The sequence below is a fragment of the Sparus aurata genome, chromosome 20 (assembly GCF_900880675.1).
Source record: "Sparus aurata chromosome 20, fSpaAur1.1, whole genome shotgun sequence".
In the NCBI taxonomy this organism is placed as follows: domain Eukaryota; kingdom Metazoa; phylum Chordata; class Actinopteri; order Spariformes; family Sparidae; genus Sparus; species Sparus aurata.
In genome coordinates this window covers 3,740,954-3,767,034 of record NC_044206.1, presented here as the reverse complement: position 1 = coordinate 3,767,034, position 26,081 = coordinate 3,740,954, and the positions used below count along the sequence as shown (strand labels likewise).

General features: G+C 44.2%; 1 protein-coding gene across 7 annotated transcripts in view; it reads left to right on the top strand.

The window, feature by feature from the left end:
• myocd (myocardin) overlaps window positions 1–26,081 on the top strand; it is a 104,243-nt gene that overhangs the window by 60,381 nt on the left and 17,781 nt on the right. For 5 of the 7 annotated variants that reach the window (XM_030399394.1, XM_030399395.1, XM_030399393.1 and 2 more), the window contains exon 3: window positions 23,621–23,686. In XM_030399394.1, the coding sequence (XP_030255254.1) occupies window positions 23,621–23,686 (66 nt within the window). Of the gene's footprint in view, window positions 1–17,848; window positions 18,266–23,620; window positions 23,687–26,081 lie in introns of those variants that run through there. The other 2 variants (XM_030399396.1, XM_030399392.1) reach the window with 1 other exon arrangement.

Sequence of the window (26,081 nt, the reverse complement as noted above, 5' to 3'; positions counted from 1 at the left end):
TGGAGAGGAATTCTTCCTCTGCTGCACGCAACTGTAATCACCACCTCTCCTGACAAGGCTGATAGGGGCAGAAGCCAAAAAGGGCACTTTGCAGTGAACTAGCATTTTATCCGGATAAGAGTCAAAATAGGGATACGACCTGATCCTCTGAGAGGTAACAGAACTGACCACTGGGTGACCATGCTGCCCTCTGTAGCGGCTCTAGTGTGTGTTGCGTTTAAGGTGCAAGGGCACTGATGAGAGTGGTGAGACTGAACCATTCAGTAAATGTTAAAACTGAAAAAAGGAGGCAAAGACACACTGATGTGAGTTGAGGTGAAGCAGGTCAACAGTTTTATGGTGTGTCCCAACAAAATATGAAGCACACGTTTCATGCTGTGAGATTAAATGACATTAAGATGTCATTAGACACAAATCTGTGATGCAACTGACAGGGAGCGAATATGCAAGTGAATATTCAACTCCAGGTGAGCTGCTGGGCGGAGCTACAGCTTATCTGCTCAGAGACTCTGGTGGAGTCGGGTGCAGAGCCAGACCTTCTGGAAGGATAAACACCCGGGGTAACACCACATTCTGCTCTGATCTGGAACTGTTTACGACGGGAGGAGAGCTCGCGGATTACTTTTTAACTTTTGTGATTAAAAGGTAGATTTATCATCAGGTTTATTAACCTGACTGCAGCATCAGCCCGCAGAGGTGACGTCAGTGTTTACGTGCTGTAATGCTGACAGCTGGCTGGAGCTGGAAAGGAAACTGTCCTTCTTGAACATAAAGCAACAGAGAGCAGAGGGGAAAAACAAGAGAGAGTTGCCTGCTAGCTTACCGCTAATGTAAAGCCAAGTAATCTGGCTTTTTATGGTCATTAAATGTAAATGATTCCTCTGTCAAAATTCAAGAAAAGCAAGGTGAATTTTTTTTTTCCACTTTCAATTCACTTGTCTTGTTCACTGTGAATTGCTTCATACATGTCATCTCACATCTCCACCAATTTGATAATAACCCAGAAATGTCTGTCGTTCTTAAGGAAACCTAAGAATGCAACATTCCTGCACCAAGTCCTTCTCAGCTTTTTCAGAGGACCATCCTCCTCTGTGAAAGCAAACTGGCATTGTTCATCAGGGCATTGGACAGGAAGACTCTACATTGTCTGATTAAAACCACCCAGAACATCACTTGTACCATCTACAGAGCATCAGTGACATTGGTGAGTGAGATGTCTGCACAGATTCCAATTGATACTAAAAGATAACAGCCAGCCACGGTCCGTTCACCCTGCTGCCATCTGACAACAGTTACAGAAGTGTCTGCTGCTGTACCACCAGACTACAGAGCAGCTTCACTCCTCAGGCAGAGATTCCTGAAGTCATCAAATTGTATATACTTAATTGACTCAATTATTAATCAATTTACAGGGATCATTTCTATTTGAATATAATATAAATAGATTACAATCTACACTATGCAGTCATTTCATTTTTTGTTAATACACAAAATATTGATTAGTTGAGCTGTACGAATAAGCACCGGACACATATTAGCTGCTCTCACACTTGAGGTCCATTGTATTGTTGTGGCAGTACTGGCAAAAGCTGCAGTCATGTGTGTGATGTGTCTGTATTTAACAACTAATATAGTCCAACTGTGGTGATGGAACACATTGGCCCACAGCAACAAAAATGAATTCCACTTCACATGTGATAGTGTCTGTTTCACAGGCAGACTGAGGCTGAGTGTTGTGACTGATAAGCCTCACTATCTGATGCTCAGATTCTGGCCTTCCCCCTTGTTCTAGATATGTTGTTCATTAAAGTGCGGAACAGAGAATCCATCAAATGTTACCTCCAAATGTCTCCTAAATGCCGCCTATCTCAAAGGCCAAGTATAACATGGCACAGAGGGTTTCAGCTGACATACCAGGAGCTATGGGAATCAGCTTCAGCAAAAACAACAACTTTTAGACTGAGAGCACGCTCGAGCCAGTTGTATGGAGATCTTATCAGGGGTCAAGTATGTGTTCATTACAGATGTTCTTCAATTAACGCTCAGGACAGCAATCTAGTCTGATCATTCTCTGTTTATGTACATTGTACTTCATTTTCAATACACCTTGGAAATTTCATTAAAATGAAGAAGAGCTACAACAGGTATCTGGCTTTTGATCCACTGTTTGCTTTGGTTTGATGTAGACGGCTGTAGAATGATACTAAGCATTGTGCTAGTTGGGTTTACTTTGAAATTACGAAGTGGAAAGACTGGGCTTTGTATCTAATAAGAAGAGGAGAATGGGGTGAAAGGAGTCCATTTTATATTTTATGTTAATACAAAAAAATAATGTGTACTTACATCAAACTGTATCTGTGTAGTCTATGTATGGAATCTTTAGGGGGAAATGTTAGACACTTTGTTACACAGCTCTCCTAGCATGCTTTACTGCTATGAGATCCAGAAGTAGTGTCTTTTTTATTCCACGCATTCAGCTTTTCTGTTCAGGACTCTGTGGTTGGAGGTTCAGGTTTGTTGTGCTAGTAACTGCTAATGTAGCGGGCTTCAGAGGTCTTGTAAGATTGCTTCTCGCTAACTGAATTGGTCAGTATGTCACCATCAGCAAAACAACATGACCGTTGGATTGTACCAGCGACGGGTACTTCGGATCGTCGTTGTAAAAAGTTTGGTAAGGTTAGGTTTTCCTTTTTTTTTTTTTTCCTCACCTACACCTGGAAAATCCCTTTATAATGTGGGCATGAGTGTCGGATCGTTGCAACTTTGCCTTTCCCCTCGTCACCCCACCGCCCTCATGCCCAATTCCTATTGAACAACTTTTTTTAGAAGCATAGTGACTGTCCAACACACTACAGGCACTCTACATCCAGCGTTGGCACTGAAAGTTGGCTCATGATGGAAACGAGGTCAAGTTGGTGCTGATTAACCCAACATAACCATAATTCATGGGATACTAAGCTGGTACAGACAATCACGTCCAGTTCAGATGTAATTAGATTCAAAGGTAAATCAGTGTAAATCATACTTTTCATTGTGCTTGTCCTGCTTTCTTCACAGACAAGTGTTTATTTTTCCAGATTCATGATCATTGTCTTTTTACCCACAAGACTGTCTTACAGCTGCACACCTGTTTTTGTGCTGCCATACTTGATTTACCAGGTTATTCTCTCACCTGTCCAGTACATTCTATAATTATTATTATTATAATCACTTTTTCTCCGTAACTGAAATAGCTACAGTAGCCAGGCAGTACCTCGACAATCTCTACCCTCCTCTCTCCCGTGGTCCGGGTATGTGTCCGGTGCCTGATGTGATCTGTGACCTGCAGAGCCTGAGCCGGCAGCAGACCTCTCCAGAGAATTTCAGGCAGCCATCCCCACGGGCCATGAGTGTTCCCGTCTCTGACAGACAGGAATGATAAGAGTCGCCAGGCAGCACGTTCCCAATCACCATGCAGCCAAATCCTGCAGCACAATACAAGGTCACACTTGAAACGGGCTCCTTTGCCAGATTCAGACAACCCACACACGTCCCTGCTGGTTAACTTTGAAGCTTTTACAGCACAGTCATGGTGATACCAACGGAATCGTGTTTTTTCAATCAAAAACAGATCCCAAAAATGCAAGCTGTATTTATCCACGCATGCGAAAAGGTGAAAACACTCAGAAGCTCAGAGAAAAAGATTCCTGTTATCGGTTTCACTAATGGCTTGATTAGTGAACAGGACACACTGACAGAGATAACACCAGTGACCTCTCTCCTGCATTGAGTTTCTCCAATTTGCTGCCTTCCGCCTCCTCGTCTGACAAGCCAGTTGTCTGCTTCTGAGAGTTGTTTATCTGACAAATTGCGCTGTCGGACTTGTCGAGAAGCCCGAACATTTGCGAGCTGTCAGTCAAGCTGATGAGCAGTCGAGGGGAGCGGTGGACAGTTTGCAGGCTTGTGTGAGGTATGCAGAGAGTGAAAGTCCTCCTTGTCAGGGCGGTGCGGAGGTGACTCCCATCACACGCAAACACCGAGCACAGATGACGGGGGTCTGTGTGTGTGAGGGTGTGTGTGTGTGTGTGTCTGAGAGTTTAATCCCGTCTCTACCAAACGGAAGGCTCCGCAGACAGCCGTCACCTACAGTGTTGTGATCAGACGACTGGTTGAAATGCGACCATGTCTGTCATTTTTTATACAGGTGTTATGTTGTTTATATTCAACGTGCCACAGCTGACGGTGAGCCTGAACGTAAAATCGACTACATCAGGGCTGTAGACCCAAAGATGGATCCAGTATATCGCAGGGTTTGTGCTCCTTGTACACTTGTAGAGCCATGCAGGTGAAATAGAAGTCCAGCAGAAGTGGACAGCGGTGTAACGCTGGACAACACTCCTGTGACGTATTTTAGCAAAGTTGGCCAAACTACTTTTGAACCAGATAAAGCAGGTAATGGTTGAACCTCCTCTGCTCTTTGTCTGACGGCGCTGTCTGCAGCCCCGCACGAGAGATGCTCAGATTTTGTATTATGTTGTTAACTTGAGCCCATTAATGACTTACTGTAGTTATTTCAACCTTTGTATTGTAACTTAGCTAAGTATTTTTACACAACATGGCCAACTGAGCTTGAAGGTGAATTTTCATGAATTTTAGAAATATTAGTTTGACAAAATAAACCTAATTCAGGATCTACTTACTAGCTTTTTCAGGGAGCTTTCAGCCACTTCCCATGGTCTTCATCGGCAGGTGCAGGAGTGTAACAGCATGATTGTCATGGGAAGATCGAGAAAAAGCTAAGTGGAACTTGAGTTTAGATTATTTTGTTAAACATGAACATCAGTTTAGTTGCACACAGATGTACAGTAGAGGAGCAGGGTATCATTTCTCAATCAATATCATTTCAGTGCATATAGTATAATAATAATAGACACGTGTGCACACCCATGCAGGTTCCAGTATTTTAGGGAGGAAAGGGGGTATTTCTGATATTGGTAATGTATCTGAAAAACTCCAATGCTTACCGGAATCCAAAACATAAAGTGATAATAGGTACAAAAACCACACGGGAGTCTTTGGTTTCAATTTGTTCACTTTGACAGAAATACTTTTTTTGGAGTCTCTTTTTCATACAAGAAAACATCCAAACTTAGATGCTGCTTTGGACATTGTCCGCGTTTGCTTATTTCTGGTTTCAGGGTTTGATCAAACTGGTGAGCAGTAATGTGATATTACACTGAGACGCTGTTAAGAAGGATTCACTGGCAGTCTCTCAGATTTCAGCATCGTTTGTCTGCGGTCGAGGACACTGTGGAGTTGTTTCTAACCTTCTCTCCTGCCATTTACTCTGCCTCCCTCCCCCTCGTCTCCCCCTCATTCTCCCGGCTCGTGTGGAGCCTGTGAGTCGTTCAGCCTGTGATCGTGGCGCTGTTCCACGACTCAGCGGACAGGCAGCCAATGACATCATGTTTTACTGTGGATGTGTGTGTCTGTGAGGGGGGGGAAGCAGAAAGTGACACCTCTGGTCACTGTGACACACTATCTGTCTTACCCACCAAGTTCACACTCTGAGTCAGATCTAATTGTGGTTATGAGCGCGGTTGAGCTGGTAATCCAACATTCTGTGGCTTTTATCTGTGTTCTCCTTTGTAATTATAACAACTAACCTTATTGTATTACACCTAACTTTAGAATTCAATACGGAGAAAGTTTTGATGTTTTGATGACAATTTTTATAATCAAAGTTCTAAAACATAATCTACACCCCTGAAGAAAAGCACGTTCATCCTTTAGAAACACATTTTCTTGAGCTGATCATTGTCATTTAGAGCATTTCACTCTGCAACAGAACATGTATTAAGTATAGAAAAAGCAAGTCATTAACAATTCAACCCTCTCGTCTCTAATCTGTGTGACATTTACAATCACTTGTAACAGAACTACTGTCATTTCAACTGAGTAAATCCAAAGACGATGTCCTGAGCACACTGTGACCGTACACCGGGTGATTATCACGGGATATAGGAGCATTTTGTGTTCCTCAGCTGTCTGTGCTGCAATGAAATAAGGCCCAGATGAGCTCAAAGAAACTCCTGTGGATCCCCAAAAGTTAGCGGACTGAAGGCTGAGAATGTAAAAGTTACTTCTTGACCTTGGAAACTAGTTTGACAAATTAAGCTGAAGTCTTTTGAGGTGGTTTGAAAAATGTATTCATGAGTGTGATAATTAAATTCAGGGTTTCAGAACTCAGTTACCTTCATTTGCTTATGGCAGGTCACACTATATATTTTTAGTCACAAAGTAATCCCTGGTGCAGCCTTTATGATGAATCAGTCACTCCGACAGCATTGTTTGTGACGCAGCTCCTGCTGTGCTTTATCCATTTGGCGTGCGGAAATAAAAGTGTGTGTGTTACACTGCTGCTGATCATCACCTCCTGCACGTGCTTCACAATAAATGCATCTTAATAAGAAAACAGTGATAGACGTTTCAGCTCTCATCCAAGAGGCTTTTTCATTTCTATGTAACTGGAGAGGAGTTGGCTGGCTTTTAAATACAGTGTGGGAGTGTCCTTACAGAGTCGTTAGGGCCACTTGTGGGTCGTTGACCCATGCAGGACATCATGTGGGTCACTAAGGCTGGGTGAGCCCAGGTGGGAATGGTTGTTTAGCTGTCTGGGGAGGGAACAAAACAACATTTCACTCAAGTGATTCTTGTACATCATCTGTACTGGTTTCAGTGGAGTACTCACTCAACCCCAGTAGTCATAATGTGTATCCTCAGTTGGGTTGTGGATGAATAAGCTGTCTCTGTAACAACTAAGCAAACTCCATTCGGTGAGGTAGAACGCAGGATTTAATCGAAATCTGGAAAAAGCGCGTAGGCAGACCTTGAGTTTTTCTGTCAGTTGTTCTGTTTCAGTCGGGTTTCTCTTTTACATTTGGCTGTCAGCGCAGATCACCCACCTCACTCGGGGGGCCCAGGCTGCCTTCAGGGCATGAAAATTGCCATAACCAATGAGGTAAAGGCAATACTTTTCCACAGTTTCACAATCCTGTTAGCTGAGTCCACAGCATCAGCTTCGCCTTATCCTATTACTCTCAATCACGACAGTTCAACAAGTTTCCAAACCTACCAAGCCTGGAAAGGTGTGCTGAGGTTAACACACACACACACACACACACAGAAAGAGAGAGAGAGAGAGAGAGAGAGAGAGAGAGCGCAAAGATAAGAAAAAAGACAGTGAGAAACACACACATATACACATGCTGCCCCATTCAGAACCCTAGAACAACATTCAATCATGACCCACTGAGCGTCCCTGGGGTGTTAAAAGCAAGCAGGACCATGTAGCTGTTGGTGCCCCTTTGTTGTTTCAGCTTTCAGAATCGGGCAAGGAAGAAAGAAAGGTTTGTCCGACCAAATTACCTATCACAGGAAAAATAATAAAAAGGGTAACGTACCGAATCAATGGGTCGGCGTGACGATAGTGTAATTTCTTACTGACAAGTCGCATAAGTCAGGCCTCTCAACATCCCGCAGAGAGGAGATAGCACATGTAGCCGCGTGTTTGGTTTGAACGGGGAACAGCAGAAAATGTCACCCCTGATGAATGCTCCGTGGTGCTGATAAGACCAACTCCCCTATGGGCGAGTGTGCAAACACATAGGACACACGTGCACACATGGGCAGACAAATGCACACACACACTCACAGACACACACAGATGTAGTCCTATAAATAAGTCTCTGGTCCTGTGGGGTCAAGTGGAGTCCAGCCCAGCAGATACCAGCTCTGTACCCAGGGATCAGTCTGTGGCCCGTGGCAACCTCTGTGTCTGCTCTCTGTCTGTCAGCTGCCTCAAACACTGTACCCAGATCAGATTACACCGCAGTGGAACCTCTGCAAAACAGTATTTTACAAAAGAACACAAATCTGACCCGGTATCAGCGTCTGGAGCGGCATGTTTTACTCCGTCAAATAGACGTCAGTGGTGGGAGGAGGGGTTGTGGGTGGGGTGGGGTCATACCAACAAAAACATGGCTCTGGTCGGTCCTCATTGAGAGAAAGAATGTACTGGCTGACAGGCCATTTCAGCCAGGCCGTTTGGAAGTGCTGGAAAGAGCTCGGGAGATCCAGATAGCTAAATATTTTGACTGTTGGGTCTTTTCTTTATGTCGTCTACGAGCTCTGTTACGATGCTATGGTGGGCCTGCACCCCTGTGACTGCTTGTTAAAGTCATGTGATGGAGATGTAGATCGAGTGTGCCATTTTTAAAATTGTTTTCACCCTAGTTATAGCTCAGTCTTCACTTCCTATCTTCACAGGCCTATGAGTCACTACCCATATGTCAAAGTACATAAGAATGCCATCATTTGTATTGTCCGTGACACGATATGTTCTCAGCCCCCAGACAGCTTTATGAGAGAATCGTTTTGTAAAATGTACTGAAAGTTTTAAAGGTAAAAGCGGAAAAACTGTCTCCCGTGACTGCTGTACTAGATTAGATTAGATTATTATGATTCATGTAAAAGCAGGAATTTACTTTGTTTGTTGGTTGAGCTGGAGCTAGTTTTAGCGCTATAAAGACTGTAACTCAAGATTCTTTTCATGATAAATGAATCCGCTTAAATCATTCAAAATAAATTCAAATTATTAAAAGGAAAGCTGCAAATTTTTACATTTGTGAAGCTAGAACTGTGAAGTGTTTGACATTCTATTCATAAACTTAGGCTGCCAAACAATTCCAGGGAAGAAGATGTATAAAGTGGAAAAAAAAGAAGAAAATCAAGTAAAGTAAAAGTATCAGAAATGTGTACTGTGTAAAGTTCCTCTCAATAGGGTAACGATAAGGCTGCACCTATTTTCGTGTGTGTGTGTGTGTAAGAGGTAAAAGGTAATTTTAATCGTCATTATACAACACAGGGTTGCACAATGAAATGAACGTTTGTAACTTCATGCTACACAAATTACAGTAGATACAGTTATTTCCATACACATACACAAAAACAGGTAGCTCATCTTGTGAATCTGCGTCAGGGCGAATGTAAACAGCAGAAACAAGACGATGACATATAATAATGTGGTCCATATCTTCAAATTAAAGGTGCGACATCAGGTAAACCCTGTCCATCAACTGTGACTGTGTGTGAGCACCAAGCCCACACCTCGTTTTTCAAACACCAGTAGAAATGTTAGGCTATGGCTATTTTACAACTGCACGATGGACAGTGCCAGTGGACTCGGACTGTGGGGTTACACCTGAGCCCAGTGTTTTTACTGTGCATTTTCCATTCATTTAACGACAGTTTCATACAAATCGTAGCGCATTTTAATGGACTGAGCCGGCCTTCTGAGTGCATGACTGATGTTTTTCCTGTCTCCGGGTTCAGCAGAGATAAAGACACACTGAGCTGTGACTCAGGTTCACCTGAGGCAGTCTGCTTATGTCGACACGGCTGATGATCTCTCTAGCAGTCACCGTAACAAAACCCGACTCATGGCATGCCACAGTTTAATCTATACTGCTGGCCCTGGGATTAATTCAACTAATACTGAGTAACCCTATTTTAAATACGCTAATTTTTACTTAATTGGTTTCTCTTTATAACTCCGTCAAGCATGATGAAAGACATTTGCTTGGCGTAGATGGCTGTTCCTCCTGATGTGCCTTTCATCTGGCCCGTTAGTCACGGACACACACATTAACAACAACAAAGTAGACTTTGAGTTATTAAATTTCTGATAGTGAAGTTTTGGGAATACCACATAAAGCCAGCCCATAGCCCTTGGTAATAGGCAGGAGTTAGAGTTAAGCTGTGGTGATGCAGGCCCGTCTCTGTGCTGAAGCCTCACAGACACACAGCTCCCCCCACCTCCTGCCTACACTGCTGTGGCCACCCGCCAGCGGCTGCAGACTACAGCGGAGGCAAAGTCGATTGCCGAAATCTAAACAACCACAAAAACACAAAACAGCATCTCCCCCCGTGTCTTTGTTTTTTTTAACATGATGTGGAGACAGTCTATCTCCCTCGTGCTCGTGTTATGTTTTGGGATTCCATTGGGATTGGTTGCAGCGCCGCTGTCTCTCAAACACACTGACATTTACACCCCGGCAGACATGCGCCGCTACGACCCACGGGCCGAGCGGCCAGAGGAGAGAGAGCAGAGTGAAGGTGACCAAGCTACAGACTAGATAAAGATGGAGAGGGAGCACAAAGGAGCGATGTAAGTGGAGACAGGAGGGGAGGCCGTTGGCTCGGGCTCGTCTGTCTGTCACTTCTGGTTTGGATTCAGCTGGCTCCCCCTGGAACTTCTTCATTATAAACCACAGCTCAGGGGCAGAGGGAGCGCACTGAACCTGACTTCACGTCTGGCTCCGTCCACGTCTCGTTCTCACTTTCCCACCCTCCTTCACCTCTTTTCTCCTCTCACAGTATATGTTTGGCTCTTCCACCCTTGTCCCTTCACCATTCTCTCTTTCCCCCTCTGTCCTCTTATATTCTTTATATTTCACTCACTATGTTTGCGTTTCATGATCTCTGCTTTTCTCTCCCGTCTTTGTGTTTTTAGCCAGCCGGCCTGTGTCGTGAGAAACTCCTCTATTTTCTGATAAGACTGATTGGGCGCTGATAAAGGACTGAATCACTCTCAAGTCTCTCTGTTGACGGGTCCGGCCTCCATCATCTGACCTCGTATCACCCCGACGACTTTTTACAGTGGAGCTAAATGACAAATGATAGCTTACGAAAACATAGCTTCAGGTTCACTTTAACACTGAAGCACAATACATGAAGGAAACAGGCTCCAGGATGAACTTTTCAGACAAATCCGAGTCGAAGGGCCCGTCAAGCTTTTTCGTTCGGCCATGGCACAATTACGACGATAATGGCAGGGTATTTATCACAGAAACTTTTAGGTAACTTCTAAAACAATGAGCAGCACATTTAAGGAATTTCTGTTATCTGGCTAGGAATGGTCAATTTTATGAGTTGTAGCTAATTCAAGCCAACATTGGTGGAAATCACACTCTCCAACTGACTGTATGTTTCCAGCTGACTTGTTTTAAAATGCGAATCTTGTAAAAAACTAAATATGCTACAGAGGGCTGATGCTACGTGTCCAGGGCAAACATCCTCAGCTCCAACAGCGTTGTTTTTAATATGTTCATGTAGAGCTAACATATTGTTACGTAGAGAACAGGGTGAGGGCGAACTCATAGGTTTGACAAATGGAACTATATCTTGGGTAAGGACATTTGATGGGGTTGCCACCGTGCCAACCTCAACCAAATCAGAAAAGAGCAGGACAGAGCTTTCCTGAAAAGCGGCACGTCATCTTGAGATCCAGTGTGTCGCCTATTTTTTCCACGTGACACGCGTTGTTCTCACCAAACAAAGAGCATGGTAATGATCTGTTAATGTTGCTAGTCATCTCAAACCAGCAACATCACGCGTCGATGGTCATTCGCCTGCATTCGCGTACGTGTAACCGTGCCCTCGTGACTCTTTCTCCAGCATCCTGATTGATTTTTAAGAAATGTTTACCTGAGAGCGTGCCAGCATCAGGACTGTGAGCAGAGGAGAGCTGCTATCTAAGACAGAGCAGCAAGACAACACTCAGACTGATCCAACACAGCTGCTGCTGAGGGAGGCCGCTGTGTCTGCCCCTTTACAAACATGCACACACACACACACAGTCACACACAAAGTGCCCTCCAGGACCCCCCACCCATATCCTGTGCACTCCTGACCTGACAAACTCATCTCTTGTCGTCAAACAAACTTCTTACCCGCACTCTAGCCGTCGCCCTCCGTCTCCCATCCTCCTCCTCCTCCTCCTCCATCGTAATGCCCTGCCTTGTCCCACCCTCAACACACATTAACACACACACACACACCTCCGTACCAGCACTCAGACCCATCCTTTCCTTCCTCTTTTCTATGTTCTCTCCTCAAATCCCCCTGCTTTGTATGGCCGGATTAAACTGTTAGACCAGTGACTCCCAAAGTGTGGGCCGCGGGCCTTTGGTAGGCTGTGAGGGGTAACTTTAAGTTTAAAGTTTTCAATGGCTAACTTGAAATTGCCATCAAATATTTATGATTAAAATATTTACATTCAAAAGTTATTAAAACTGATAAAAAAAAAAGGTTGTTTAAATACATTTATTTTTTTGTTTTGTTTCATTTATCTGACTGATTTTTATCCAGTGTTGTGTTCAGGTCTATGTGCCACCCAACGATGCAAGTTAAGGTCAGTAGATGATGACACAGTTGTACCACAAGGGCAACTTTATTAGACTAGGGAACAGACTCCAACACAATACTGGCGTCTGTCATACATCCCATCAATGACCAGATCAGATCTGTGATGAAAGAATATTTTCAGATATTGAATTGGGACACATCATTCTCAAGTTTGGCAGTGACTAGTGTATTGTTCGTGTCTGTCCTCTCATGGAACATCTCATGGAATGGTAAATGGACTTGCATTTCTATAGTGCTTTTCCAGTCTACTGACAGCTCAAAGCCACTTTACAACACTTGTCATAGCAATTTGGGGTAAGAGGAGCTGGGATTCCAAACCAGCATCCTTCCGATTACTGGACTACCATTCCATCCTTTGCTACAGCCGCCTAATTTGGAATAACTGAAACGAGTTGCATCACAGTTAACTCGGGAGTTTTGGTGCATCTGATACCCGCAGGTGGTTGTCCAGTCTGCCTGATTGATAATCCAGCCATTTCCCTGCTTGATCCAATCGGTCCTTCAATGAAGACAGGAGGCTTGATGAAAAAGAGACAAAGGAAATAAAACCTTCAAGTCTCCTCTCGTTTCCTGCAGTATAACAGCTGAGTACATGCTCCACAGGGCAGCTCCCATGGCGTCCAGCACATGTTCCATGCAGGCCACATCAGACAGCGCATTCCTGCACACTTCCTCCTGTGACACTGTCAGACAAATGGCGGAGGGACAGCTGGATTCCACGGATGGCACATGAGCAGAGATATTTAAAGCATTTCAAATACGTGTCTGCTCCTATCAGCAGCCAGGGTCAGCCAAGTACCACTGATTCATCATTGACTAAAGCTGATGGCAACGACGATGTGACGATGATCTTGTTTAGAAAAAAAAAGCCAGACACGCCGTGAAGTGTTTGTAATTCCCTCGCTGAATGTGGACATCATTTTTTATGATATTTCGTGCAGGTTTGGGCATTTCAACTAGTCACATCTGCTTTATCTAAAACACAAGAAATCACACAAAACACTAACAGTCAGTTTTTGATCTAGATGTCTGCGCAGTCGGCCAATAAACACGTTGTGCTCAGTTGCTGCATTATGGAATGTGTGTTATTAGCATGCCTTATGCAAAGGCGTATGACTGATTGTATGAGAGGAGCATCATTCAGCTTCATGCAGCGGAGCGAGGAGACGGACCAAGACACCCTGCCGCACGCTTGTTGTATCTAATGTACACAATGCGCTCTCGAATCTGTCTGACTGGTATATGAGTGTGATCGCCTCTGTCCTTTTCTTCAATCACACACACACGAGCACACACACATGTGCAGCTCCAGACAGTTCAGATGAGACTTGTCACGTCCGTTGACATAGGGCCCAATTAAAGGGGAGGATTAAGCCAGGGCTGTGTGACCTCTTGAGGAATCTCTCTGAGACGCTGTGTGTACACTGTCAAACCCTCTGACAGACCTTCCCTTTAAGCACTTTCACCTGCTAATTAAGACGCAGCACTGCTGTGTGTGTGTGTGTGTGTGTGTGTGTGCGCGCGCGTACATCTGTGTAATTCGAGTGTGTGTTCATTCAACGCGCATACAAGACGAATGTACCCGTGTGTGTCTGCGATAGATTTGCAGCCCAAGAAGCTTCTATGTAAATATTTGACTTGAGCATTGTGCGAGGTTTTTGGAGTTCACTGCAGCACACGTCAGCGCACGGGCTCCGTGCACGTGTCATTTATTACATTAAGTTATGGTATGTTTTGGTGTGTGCATCTCACCGCTGTGTGTGGAGACTCCTCGGCAACAAAAGCCAAGCCGTGTTTATGGTGTGAAGAGATTAAAATGGATAGCGGCGAGGCAGAAGCAGTGAGCTGTTTCTGGACAAAGCTCTCAATGACTGATTAGTGCTGTGTCGCTGCAGGTTTTAAACAATGTGAAGAAAAGGCCTGTAGTAACCACACACTTCTTTTTGGACTCTTTTTATTTACAGTAGCAGACTGTGAAGTGGCAGGGTAGGAAATTAGTGGATATTTTAAGGGTGATAATAACTTTGCCGGAGATTGGGCTGAAGGGGATGATAAGGGAAGAAGAAGCAGTGAGATCAAATGAAGAGGAGAATGACATGAGGACAGAGAGCGCTGCAATAATTCCATTCTAAGAACAAGCATGATATATCATGTAATCTAGAGAAATGCCGACATTAAACAAAAAAAATACTGTCGAACGATTTTAGCTTACAAATCAGGACCACAATGAAACATTTTCCCAGATCAAAACTAATCTTAAAGATTTGGTATATACAGGGATCTGCATTAACTATAGTTTCTGTGTAGATCTAACTTCACTGAGATCCACATTTTTGTATTAAAGACTAGATCCATCTGACCTGATTCGGTAAACGAAAAAAGAATAGCAATTATTTTTCCTTGGTTTTAAGATTCAGCAGGTCACCATGTTGGGAAATACTCTCATTATGTGAGTCTAGTCCTGAGCTTAGTTAACTCAGCATAAAAACTGGAAGCGTGTGGGGAATTAGCTAGCCTGCCGCTTTCAAAATAAAAAAGGATATGCCAGGACCTCTGACTGTCACTAATTAATGTGTCTTGTAACCTAAACAAAAATAGAAATTGCGTAATTAAAACTTATGGTTATTTTATGTGCTGTTGATACATATTCCGAAACTTTATAACTAAGTTAAGCTAGGATCATTGTATCTTGGCTGTAGCTCCAAAAAAAAGTGGTGTCTGTGTACCTGTCTAACTCTGTGTTCAGTTTATTGCCCCAAATGTTGAACTATTCCTTTAACAGATATTTCGGACAATAGTGTAACAGCATTGCGATCTAATATCAAGGAACCTTTATTTTCAGTTGATTCTGGCGGCTCCTGTGAACAAAAGTGAAACAAAGTGAAGTTTGTAGTGCCGTACCACCAGACTGCAGAGTAGCTTCTTCCCTCTGGCTGAGACCCCTCATTCATCCTCAGCACTCTGACCTAAAAGTAGTTTCCTTGTAGTATATTTAAAACAAATCAAGACCAATTACCTTGGAATAAGTTGTAATGACCTTCTAATTGTCTGACTTTCTTGCATTGCCCTTTGTGCAGTGTATGCAGGGACAGGAAGCCAGACTGGTCCAGGGACACATACTGTATTTCACCATGTAGCCTCCCCACATTCTCAGCTGTAAGCGCTGAACCCTTTTAATCGGGGTTTATGGAGACAGTAGCCCTCTGGAACAACAGCCATCCTGGACTTTGACACCTGCTGTGTAACAAAAACAAGGACACATAAATGACATTCCCATACATACCTGTGCCTTTTTAACTATTGTGTCACGTCCCACGTTGTGATCAAACCAACAGTGAGAATGAACGCCTGCAGAGAAAGCCTTGATGCGTCCAGCTGACGTCCCGTGCTGACAGACGTTTCAGAGGCTCTGCGATGTATAGGAGCTGTAGCGGGCACACAGCTTAGTTCAACTCTGACAAATGTCCGCCCGGTATGTGGGAGCTGGAGGAAGGGATGCTCTGTTGAATATGGGATAGAGGATCTGCTATCACACTGCTGAAAAGATAAACCTCCTGCTACTCAGCTGCCGGCTGACTGCCTGCACTCAACTGATCACTTATCATAGTCCACATCGATAAAATGCAAAAAGACCACATCCAGCTTACAGAGGCAGCACAGAATCTGATGTTTGTCCATTTAAAAGATCATTTCCAAGTCGATAAAGTCTCAAGTGAAAAGTCTCATGGAGGTTTGTGTTAAAAAACTACATCATCTCACTCAACACGCATGACCAACATGGAGCCAGCTGGGCTCAGAACAGTTGGTAAAAAATATGAAAATCCCAATAAATTAGCTCATATCGACAACTGCAGTTCTGTGAAAGGAGAGCTGGTTCTGGTTCAGTTCTGTGAGCTGCTGATAGACAGGAGCAGCTCTACAATGTTTCAGATACGGGTTGTAGTAAGCGATCAACGAGACCATGTCGCTAACAACACTGTTGGCGGTGTAGTCTTTATTATGACATATTTTGAGACTATATCTGAGACTTTACTGACCTGGAAAATAATCATTCAAATTGACAAACATCATATGTGTGTGATTCATGACACAATTTAAAGGGGAGCAATAAATTAATTGTCTCCCTCTGTTCACTACCATATAAAGTTTTTACGAAATGAGATCCCATGAAGTAAACTAGAAAGGATGTGGCTTCGCCTCTCTATTACAGAAAATCATAACATATATTATAACATATCTCATTAGGCTGAGGTTAAAAAAATGATATTTAACAGATATTTTGGATAATAGTGTGACAACATTGCAATCCATTTTTTAACAAATATATCGAATGTCTTACATAAAGCTGCTACAAGGAACCTTCATTTCCAGCTGATTCTAGAACTCAAGAAATGTTTAAAAATAATATTAATTAAGTCTGAAGTTAGATGACTTACCAGGTTTTAGATCGGTAAACAGCATTAAAAAGTCAAGTCAAAGAAAAAAAATCACCATTTCAGAAACCTGAGTAAAAGTAAAAATGTGCCTAGGTAATAAATGACCCACATTTTAATCATTTATTTTTCATCAATTGCAATTATGAACATTATCATTGAAATTTGGCATTATGGCAGGTTAACTGCTTTCTAGAGCACAGCCATTTAAACGCCCAGCAGACCGCCTTGCTACAAGATAAGTAAATGTCATTATCTTCACACCAAAGCTTAATGTTACACATACTCATGAACATAGCTCATGTTAGCTAGCTAACTACATACACATTACTACTTCAATGTGCCTGCGGAGATTGGAAGAGGAGTTTTTGAAATGAGAGAGTGTTTTTGGTGGCACAGCGAGAACCTCTCCATGTATCTGTCGTCTTTTTTAGATTTGCTCTCCAAAGTGAGTGGATGAGGATCAGAGATTATCACTGGAAGCTGCCTCTTGTCCTGGATGTGTCCTGACCTGAACCCGCAACATTTGGAGCAGACAAACTAGAGAAGTCGCAAGTCGATTACAAACTCAAAAATGTACTCAGTAAACAGCTGAAGTAGTTTTAGAGACAGGAACTTGAAAAGTAATCATTGCCTTTAAAATAATACTTACATATAATGATATGAACATATCACTCCCCGCGCCTGGACTGTACTAACACATCCAACACATTAACGGCCACACAGCAGGAGCCTGTTGACTAAGTTTTCTGTACAGCAAGGGTTAAAGTTAATTTTTTATGTTCAGTGAGATAGTTTGTGTTTATTGTATACATTTCACTAATGTATGCCATGGAGGGCAGTTAAAGTAAACTGACAGGTTATTTTTCATCTGCTATCACGAGGCGCAAAAGGAAACTTGTTGCCATCCCTGCTTTTCCCACTTCCTCCCTCCTGGCTGTACTGCTGCTCCACTATCAGCGTCTGTGCCTCTATCTTGATCTCGCTCTCCCTCTCTAATGACAGTCGGCGGGGCTGATAGGCAGATATATTTACACTGGTGGCAAGGGAGGAAGAAGTCATCAGCCAAGCCCTGTCCAGCCTCCGGGCTGGGACAGGCGGGGCTTAGAGGAAACCCTGGCCGGTTAGCCCCTCCCCGAGCAGGGCATATCTCTGTGTGCTGTCCCTGGCCCTGCTCAGAGTTCTCAGATGGGACCAAAGCTTCAGCAGCCCCGGACTCACACACTCCCACATCAGCCTGCGGGGGAGAGAGAGCAGAGGAGAAGAGGCAGGAAGAGAGAGAGCAGCGCAGAGAGCAGAGGGCTGCTGCTGGTGTGCACACCGGCTGAGAGATACGGGACAGCCAGAGTGTGTGTGATTCTTCTTACACTGGTTTGCTGAGAGGGCTGTTGATGAGGCAGGCTGGGTCAGCTCCATCTCATCTCAGTCTGGCGTCCAGAGGTGACCGCGGGGGTCGAAGTGTGTACCGCTCCTCAAGTGTGTGTGACTTTATTTTGCGACTCTTGAACATTGGAACTGTACTGTAAGCATTATGACTCTTCTGGGCTCTGAACACTCCATACTGATACGAAGCAAGTTTAGATCAGGTAAGCCAGATGATGATCAACATGTTACTTCTTTAAACCTCTCTGTATGTGTGTGTGTGTGTGTGTGTGTGTGTGTGTGTGCACTGTCACTGTTTCTGTGTACAGCAGTTTTAATTCTCAAGAGGCTCGCAAACAGTTTGTTAACACTTAGCATTTATAGGCAATCCTTTGGACATAATGTCATCCATCCGTCCTCACGCACGAGTTGTGTTGACACTTTCGATATTCTCTTCAGTAACACCAGCACAGTGACAGGTGTGTGTAATATACTGCGGGCATGTGATGTGATGGTACGAGGAATACCAGAGGGAGGCCAGCATAAGTCAGAAATCCTCCTGAGCACAGAGCCGTAACAACGCGCCCTGTCACAGCGTGATGGATTTACAGCTGGGCGTGTTCTTTGATGTTCATCCGCCTCCTCGTAAAAGCACGACATGTGATCGTCGATGTCTTGGGCAGGTTAGTGCACTTGCTCCGTGCCAGCCGCCAACCTGCTGCTGCTGAGGCAAGCCAGTGAGACACTCTCACACTGTGCACGCTGATAAAGGGAGATTAGGGACTGGAGAGAGGTCACAGGTTATCTTAATGTGGCTGAGTTGGAAGCTGATAATGTGTGTGTGTGCGTGTGTGTGTGTGTGTGTGCACGTGCTTGTGTGTGTGTGTGTGTGTGTGTCTGTTTTTGTACCTGGAAATATCAAAGAAGGAGGAAGGGTACGAACTACCACTCTGATTTAAACTCCCCTTAACAAACAGCAGCTGTTGTGGCTTTTTATTCATCTGTCTCCCTGACACACACACACACACACACGCACACACACACATACATACACACACACACACTCTCTCTCTTCAACTCCATCACTCTCCTTTTCTCTGACACACACACCTACAATTCCTCTCTGTATCTGTCTTTATTTTGAAGATACATTGTGTGAGACTAAGCGTGTGTGTGTGTGTGTGTGTCCGTGTGTGTGTGTGTGTGTGTGTGTCCGTGTGTGTGTGTGTGAGCGCAAAAGTACTTAAGTGTGTGCAGTCTGACCAACACTGCCATCTCCCTGAGGAAAATGTAACTGATGGTGGCAACAACAGATCTCAAAGCTTGACATACATGATCGCCTCTGAAAGCAACACTTCACACTGCTGTGAATGTGAAAACTCTTGGCTGGGCCGGCTTCAGTCCTTACTTCCACTTCGCCTGTGAGCCATAATTGCGTCCCAGAAATGGCAGAGTAAATGATGCTTTTCCTCTGAGTTGTTTAGAGCACATCGGCAGGGTGGGAAATGACCCCTGGTGCTCCGGGGAACGTGACAGGGTGGACGGCGGTGTTTAAAAGCAGCAGGAGGATTTTTACCAAGCTGGCTCAGGTTCTGTGTTGTTCTAACCCACGTGCGCTAGCCGGTTAATATGGGACAGATGTGGGGATACTGTCTTGACTGCCGTAAAGGTCGTCTTCCTACAAGTCTGCTTGATGTTCCAGTCGGCGGGATTAATGTTAGCTAATACACCGTACAACAGACATGACTGGTCGAGTGAATTTATTAGTCCAGGAGCAACATATTGAGCGTAAGAGAAGTGAAACTGCCTGTAACTCTCCCCGTGATAACCGCCGATGACAGGGGGAGTCGTAGACAATCAGGTCGTCCAGGATTTACAGTTTTCTTTAAACTGCAGCGACTTGAGTTACACTCCTCACCCCATGAAAACCAACTATCGTGGCTCCTTCTGCACCGTGCCCGAACCACATTACCAAAGCCATGAGAACTGCTGCTGCATGGCTGAGGCAAAAACGAAGGATAAAGATCTCATTTAAGTGCTCCCCGCGGACTGACCGATGCTTTTTGAGCGTGTATGTCGCTGACTTGTTCTCATGCCGATTTGATTAACAACTCAAAGGGCTGTGGCCCCGCGCTTGAGCTCACTGCCTTTACATAATAGTGTGACAGAGGCGTCAAATATAAGTTAAATCAATACATCAAGGTGTCGACCATATGTTAAACCAGCACCACACACAGCCGCCGCCGTCACAAAACACCTGTTTCTCATCAGCTTCCATACCCGAGTCTGATTTTTTTTGTTTGGACGTAACGATGCTGAATGTTTTCACCTGAGAAGGCCACGTAATCGAAAATATAAAAAATATTTTGTTTATTTTGATACCAGTGATTCATCCAAAATCTTCTTTTCTACAGTGGTTAGTACACTCTCCATGTTATTTTCCATACATATTGTCAGTTTTGCTGTCACTGTTTAGTCTCACTCCGAACACAATGTGGAAAAAAAAAAAAATGTAGTGCTCAATCTGTAATGGTCTGTGAATTCACACAACAAGCCTTGTACTCCCAAGCGGGCCTTCCCCTGACTGACGATCAGGGGAAGGCCCGTCAGTAAACCAAGCTATTTTTTTCCTTTGGCCTACCGTAAAAAAGAGGACGGATCAAATTAAGCGTCAACCTAAAATGCAACGGCGTTAACATAACGTTAGCTTGTCACTCAAGTGAGGAACAGAACAACATCAACTCACAACGTAGCTCAGGCCTGAGCTGCCTCGACGTGTTTAAATTCATTAAAATAACCACGTTTTCTTTCGTATTCTTCGACAAAGCTGCAGCCCCCTCTGTCAGGCCTTCATTTTGTGCTTATCATATTAGTGGAACTTTTGATTGACTCCACTGTTCCTGGCAAATTCGACCTGATAATATTTCTGACAAAAGTGAAAATAAGTAATAGTATGAGAGACAAAACCTAAACACACTCCACTGACAATGAATGACACTCTGGCAACAGATAAAAAAGCACTTACCTGTGGAATGGGTTGGCTCGTGTGCTCAAGTTATTTTCTACATGAGCCTACTATTCCAGTGTTGACCATAAGTCACTGTCAATGGAGCTGCTCCAGAAACTGTATGTTAATGGTGGAGCACTGGCTCTACTGCATCTGCCTCTGGCTGACATTCACAAATCTGCCTCGAACTGTCCAAGACCACTGGAATATAATATGTGAGTTTGGTTTTAAGGTGGATTTTCACTTTATGCAGAGGTATTAGTGTAAAATAAACCTAATACTTCATTTAGGGATACCTGTTTATTAGAAGTTATACAGTCGCGCTCATACATCTGTCGCGAACACATTCCTCCATGTGCTGAGGGAAAGTTCAGGGGAATTCATGTAACAAATGCAACCGGTCCCTTTGGCTGAGATGTTGGAGTTTAAGTGTAAAAGTGTGGCGTTGTTATTAGTGTGAATGTGTGAGACACAGGAGGACAATAAATCTCGATATCACTACACTGGCTTGTGTAATTATCACCACTTCACCAGCACAAACCACGCCAAATGGTAATTTATTTACACTATAAATCTGAAATCTTGTAAATGTGGCTGTGGATTTGTATGTCCTCTGTTGTCAAGAAACTCCAAGTTAAAACAAATGGCTTCAGTTTCAAAGTCAACAGTGAGAGAGGCAGAGTATCGTATGGTTCAGCGATCTGTGATTACACAGCCTGGCTCGGGTCCTCTGTCTGTGACATGTGCTGTTTGCAATGAGGACAGACAACCGTACGGTCTGAGGCAGGCTGTTTCAGAGTACGAGCACGGTACACAGCGCGCCGCTGTGCTTTTTCAGACAGAATTCTTGATAACCTTTCGGCAGACGGAACAGCTACGAGACGTCGCTCGAGTCAAAGTCGAAGAAGCTAGAGAGTTAGCTGACACTCGCATTTGATTTGTCACCTTGTTTTTCCCCAAACCAACAGAGACAAAAACCTGCATGTGTGTATTAAAATGAGGGAAAAAAAGGCCGTTGTCAGCAGCCTTGCTGTGAAGTGAGGTTGACACATTTGCTTGTTAGAAGCACCGCAAGTTCTACAGCGTTAGGATTTGGCTCGGCAGAAGAAGATTTATTGATAACCTGTTCAGTAAACAGAACACAGAGCAGTGAGGAGCCGTTCTTTGAGTCGGAATCAAAGACGGTCCGCAGAATTAACTAACACTAACAGTTACATTTCATTGTCACCTTGCTTTTTCCATTACAGATGAGACAATAGCTGTATAAAAGTAAGGCTGTTAGCTGACTTGAAATGCAACCGCCTTGCCATAATGTAAGCGTGTTACTCAGAAGAAGAAGAAGCAGGCGCAGGGTTAGGGGTTAGCCTCTCTGGTCTTGTAGGAATGAACCAAGACCCAAATGTTAAAAGTTGTAAAAATCAAATTGAGCAAGAAAGAGCAGGTCATACGGCAGCTGCTGTGTTGTTTCACAGAGAATTATTGTCAGTTTTGACACAATAAAGAGCAGTGAGGAGTTCAAATCAAAGAAAATATAGCTAAAATTGACAGCTACTGTCTGTTTGCCACCTTGTTTTTTTCTTTGACAGAAGGGACTAATCCCACCCTGTATGTGTGTCTGTATACATGGTGGGGCGCTGGTTATTGCAGGGGACGGTCCATGTCCGAGTCTGTATCGGTTACATGTTTTGGCCAGCCCTCAGCCAGCAACTAATGCCTGCGTTTTGCTCTCTGTGATGTCGCGACCAGCGGGTCACGACCCCCCTCACTGTAAACCAAAGCAGATGTCAGATGAAGGGAAGGGCCTGGTGTTACATAATGGAGGTGCGCGCCATTACGTCAGAGCTGAAGAGTTTGAGGAAATTCATTAAATGCTTCAATGTAGCCAAATTTGCATGAATGTAGGCACCTGATGAAGACGACTGACAAGCACGGAGGGCAAGCAGAACGTGACTAGGGCCTTGCTGAAAAGGCTGAACATGTCATCCTGGTGTGTCAGATCCAGGGTCTCACCAAGAGCCGGTCAGATAACAAGCGAGGGGGAAAAACACACACAGACCAAGGAAGAAAAAGAAAGCCGAAAGAGCCACAGACACAAGCCGACCAACAGACACGGGGGAGGCTCGATGTTTATGACCCCGCACTCCCACCTACACCGCTTCCACACTCATACACACACAGAAACGTGCGCACACGCTGCGGACCACACACTGCCGAGCGGATCTGTTTAAAAGGCAGGAGCTGTGTTTATCATTCCCTACATCCTGCTTGCAGAAATATTTGTGAGCAAGCAGCGTTGTTTTTTTGTCTGTGTTTTCTGTGCGCATATGCATACTGTACATACATGTGCATGAGCATCTGTTGAATCACTCGAAATAGACATCAGTGTCTTGTGTTAGAAGCTAGAATTATGAAACAGCATTTTAATTGGGCTGAATTCTCAGTCTCTTCACGCTTTTTGTCCGTCCCTTACCTGTCTTTCACATCTCTTTCTCACCTTTCCCCTCCTTTTTGCTCTTCCCCTCCATCCGTCTGACCCTCCTCCTCCTCCTCCTCCTCCTCCCTCCACCTTCAGTCCTACAGTTAAGACTTCAGCAGAGGAGGACACGAGAGCAGCTGGCAGACCAAGGCATCATGCCTCGTGAGTAACACCTTCCAACACTGAGCTGCCACACATGCAGGCACACACTCACACTCTCACACTCAGGGAGGGTGAGACGCCCGGAGAACAAACAGGGGAACAGATTAAGCCCTGGGACAGATAGCAGGAAGATATAAATAAGAAAGGGACAAATAAACCCCAGCTGACATAAAAACCATTCACCTACCTGTTGTAGTATCAGGTCATGCGGAGTTTTTTGGTTTTAATCGTCCAAGTTTTGGGATTCGGAACCTTTACGAAACAGTGTCGCTGTTCTCTGGATAATCCACAGAGCGTGCTGTGAACACTTTTTTTTTACTGGAGCTGCTATTGTCCGAAGAAGCAGCCCCTACAGAACCTGTTAACAATTTATTTTGTTGATTATCCAGTGTGTGGGGACATTGTTTCAAGATGTTGGTGTACATTTTTTAAAAAGTCATTTTTCAGTGCTCTGAACGCCGCAGCAAAAATCCCATTCACCTCGTTCTTATTGTAATAGTGGAGGTAGAAGTGTCAGAGGAGGATATCTCAGAACCAGGGCAAACAAAACCAGAACTGCTTTCACAAACAGATACCAGACACTAGGTGAGAGGAGGACTGTACCGGTCACGTTAGAGGTCTCAGTCCGTTGCTCACAGCCATGAGGGAACTACACTGTTTCTAGATTCAAGTCTGCGAGCACAAGTTCCACACAAAAAACATTTAGCTGTATGCTGTTAGCATCTGTGATGTTGACACAAAAAGCTGATTTGTGTGCAAGTCTGTCACACAGAGAAAGTGTCGGGGATGTGTTACAGACAATGTGTGGGCGCTGGCCACATCACCCAGTTTACCAAACCATGACTCCTAAACCGGGCATGAACTCAGTCTTGACTTTCTACAAACTTTTCAACAAAACTGACATTTTGTCACTAAAATTGAGAAAGCTAACATGTTAGCAGGCAGATGCATATTTACACACTCAGCAGCCACAGAGCCACATTACCTTTCATTTGGAGTTGTGTTTCTGGCCGCCTTGCAAGTCTAATATGTTTCCTCTCTTTTAGCTCTGTGTTTGGTTTCCACCACCTGCTGATAAAAATGCTGGCCCTGATTCAGCTACATGCAGCGATAAGTTCACCAGCTAGTCGCTAACTTTCTGTATTTAGTGTTCGGCGCTGAGCAGATGGCGTACAGCAGGTTTGTTTTCACTAAGAACAGCTGCCTGCTGTGTCCGGTACACAATCCTTACATCAGGAGAGTAAACCACAACGGGCAAGTTACAAACCGTAACAAACACCAGAATGAGCTGAATGTCGAACGGAGAAGACGTCTATCCTCCTCTGTTCCATTGATAATATAAAAGTGATGGCGAGTGCAGCTTTACATACACAAATGATGCTATTAGTAATCAAGTAAACGAATAAAGAATGAAATATGAGCTGTTATTGCCTTTGCAAAGTTGCCCTCTAATTGTGGGTCCACTTGGCTCAATCAGCGTTATTTTGAATATCTTGGAAAGCATATCATTCAAGTTTAACATGAATCAGATCATTGATTCTGACATGTTGCCTGAAGAAAAAGATATGACTGATTTGTGATTATCTGTTGCTGTTTTGAGCTGCAACAATAAAACCAGATGCCAGCTGCTTGTAAAAGAACACAAGAGGAAGAGAGAGAGACAGAAGACAGGAGTAGCTTAGCTCAACAGTCGTGAACCTCAACCAGAAACTAATCAGTGAAATCAGCCGCTGTAGTTATTTTTTTGGAATCTAAGTGAAGCACGCACATTCTTGCTAGTTTGTAGTTTTTCTGATGCACTTCCCTCAAATGGTGCAACCTGAGTGGAAATGTGTCGGAGAAACTTTGAACAAAACACGAAAGACGCCGCAGATTAAAGCATTAAAGGCAGACAGAGAAACAGGTAGGAAGAAAAGAAAACAGTTAAGAAGACAGACGAGCAGATTCAGACACCAGAGACGGATAAATCCACAGGTGGTGTCAGATACAAAGGTGGATGTAGAGGAAGCAGGTGGATATATGCACCGACAGGCAGGGAGACAGGCAGATAGCGCTTCCAGCCAGCGAGTAGGGGAGACAGGTCGGTGAGTGACCGCAGTGGAATGCTCTCATGCTGGAAGAGGCTCTCTGCTTCAGAAGAATCGGCGACCGCTCGGCCAGATTTACAGAGACGGTACCTGTTTACAGCACAGCGCCTGCACAGCGCCACATCAAAAGCCGAGGCACGCCCGAACACAACAACATGGAGCGCGAGCCGCCATTTATAAGACAGAGGCTTTGTTCTTAATGTCACATCAGACGACGTGACGGGAACAAGCAGACCTGCGTGTAGTCAGCGTACTCTTAAATCCTTACTGCTGCGATTAACGGCCCGGCGCGTTCTTTAGGTCGTGGC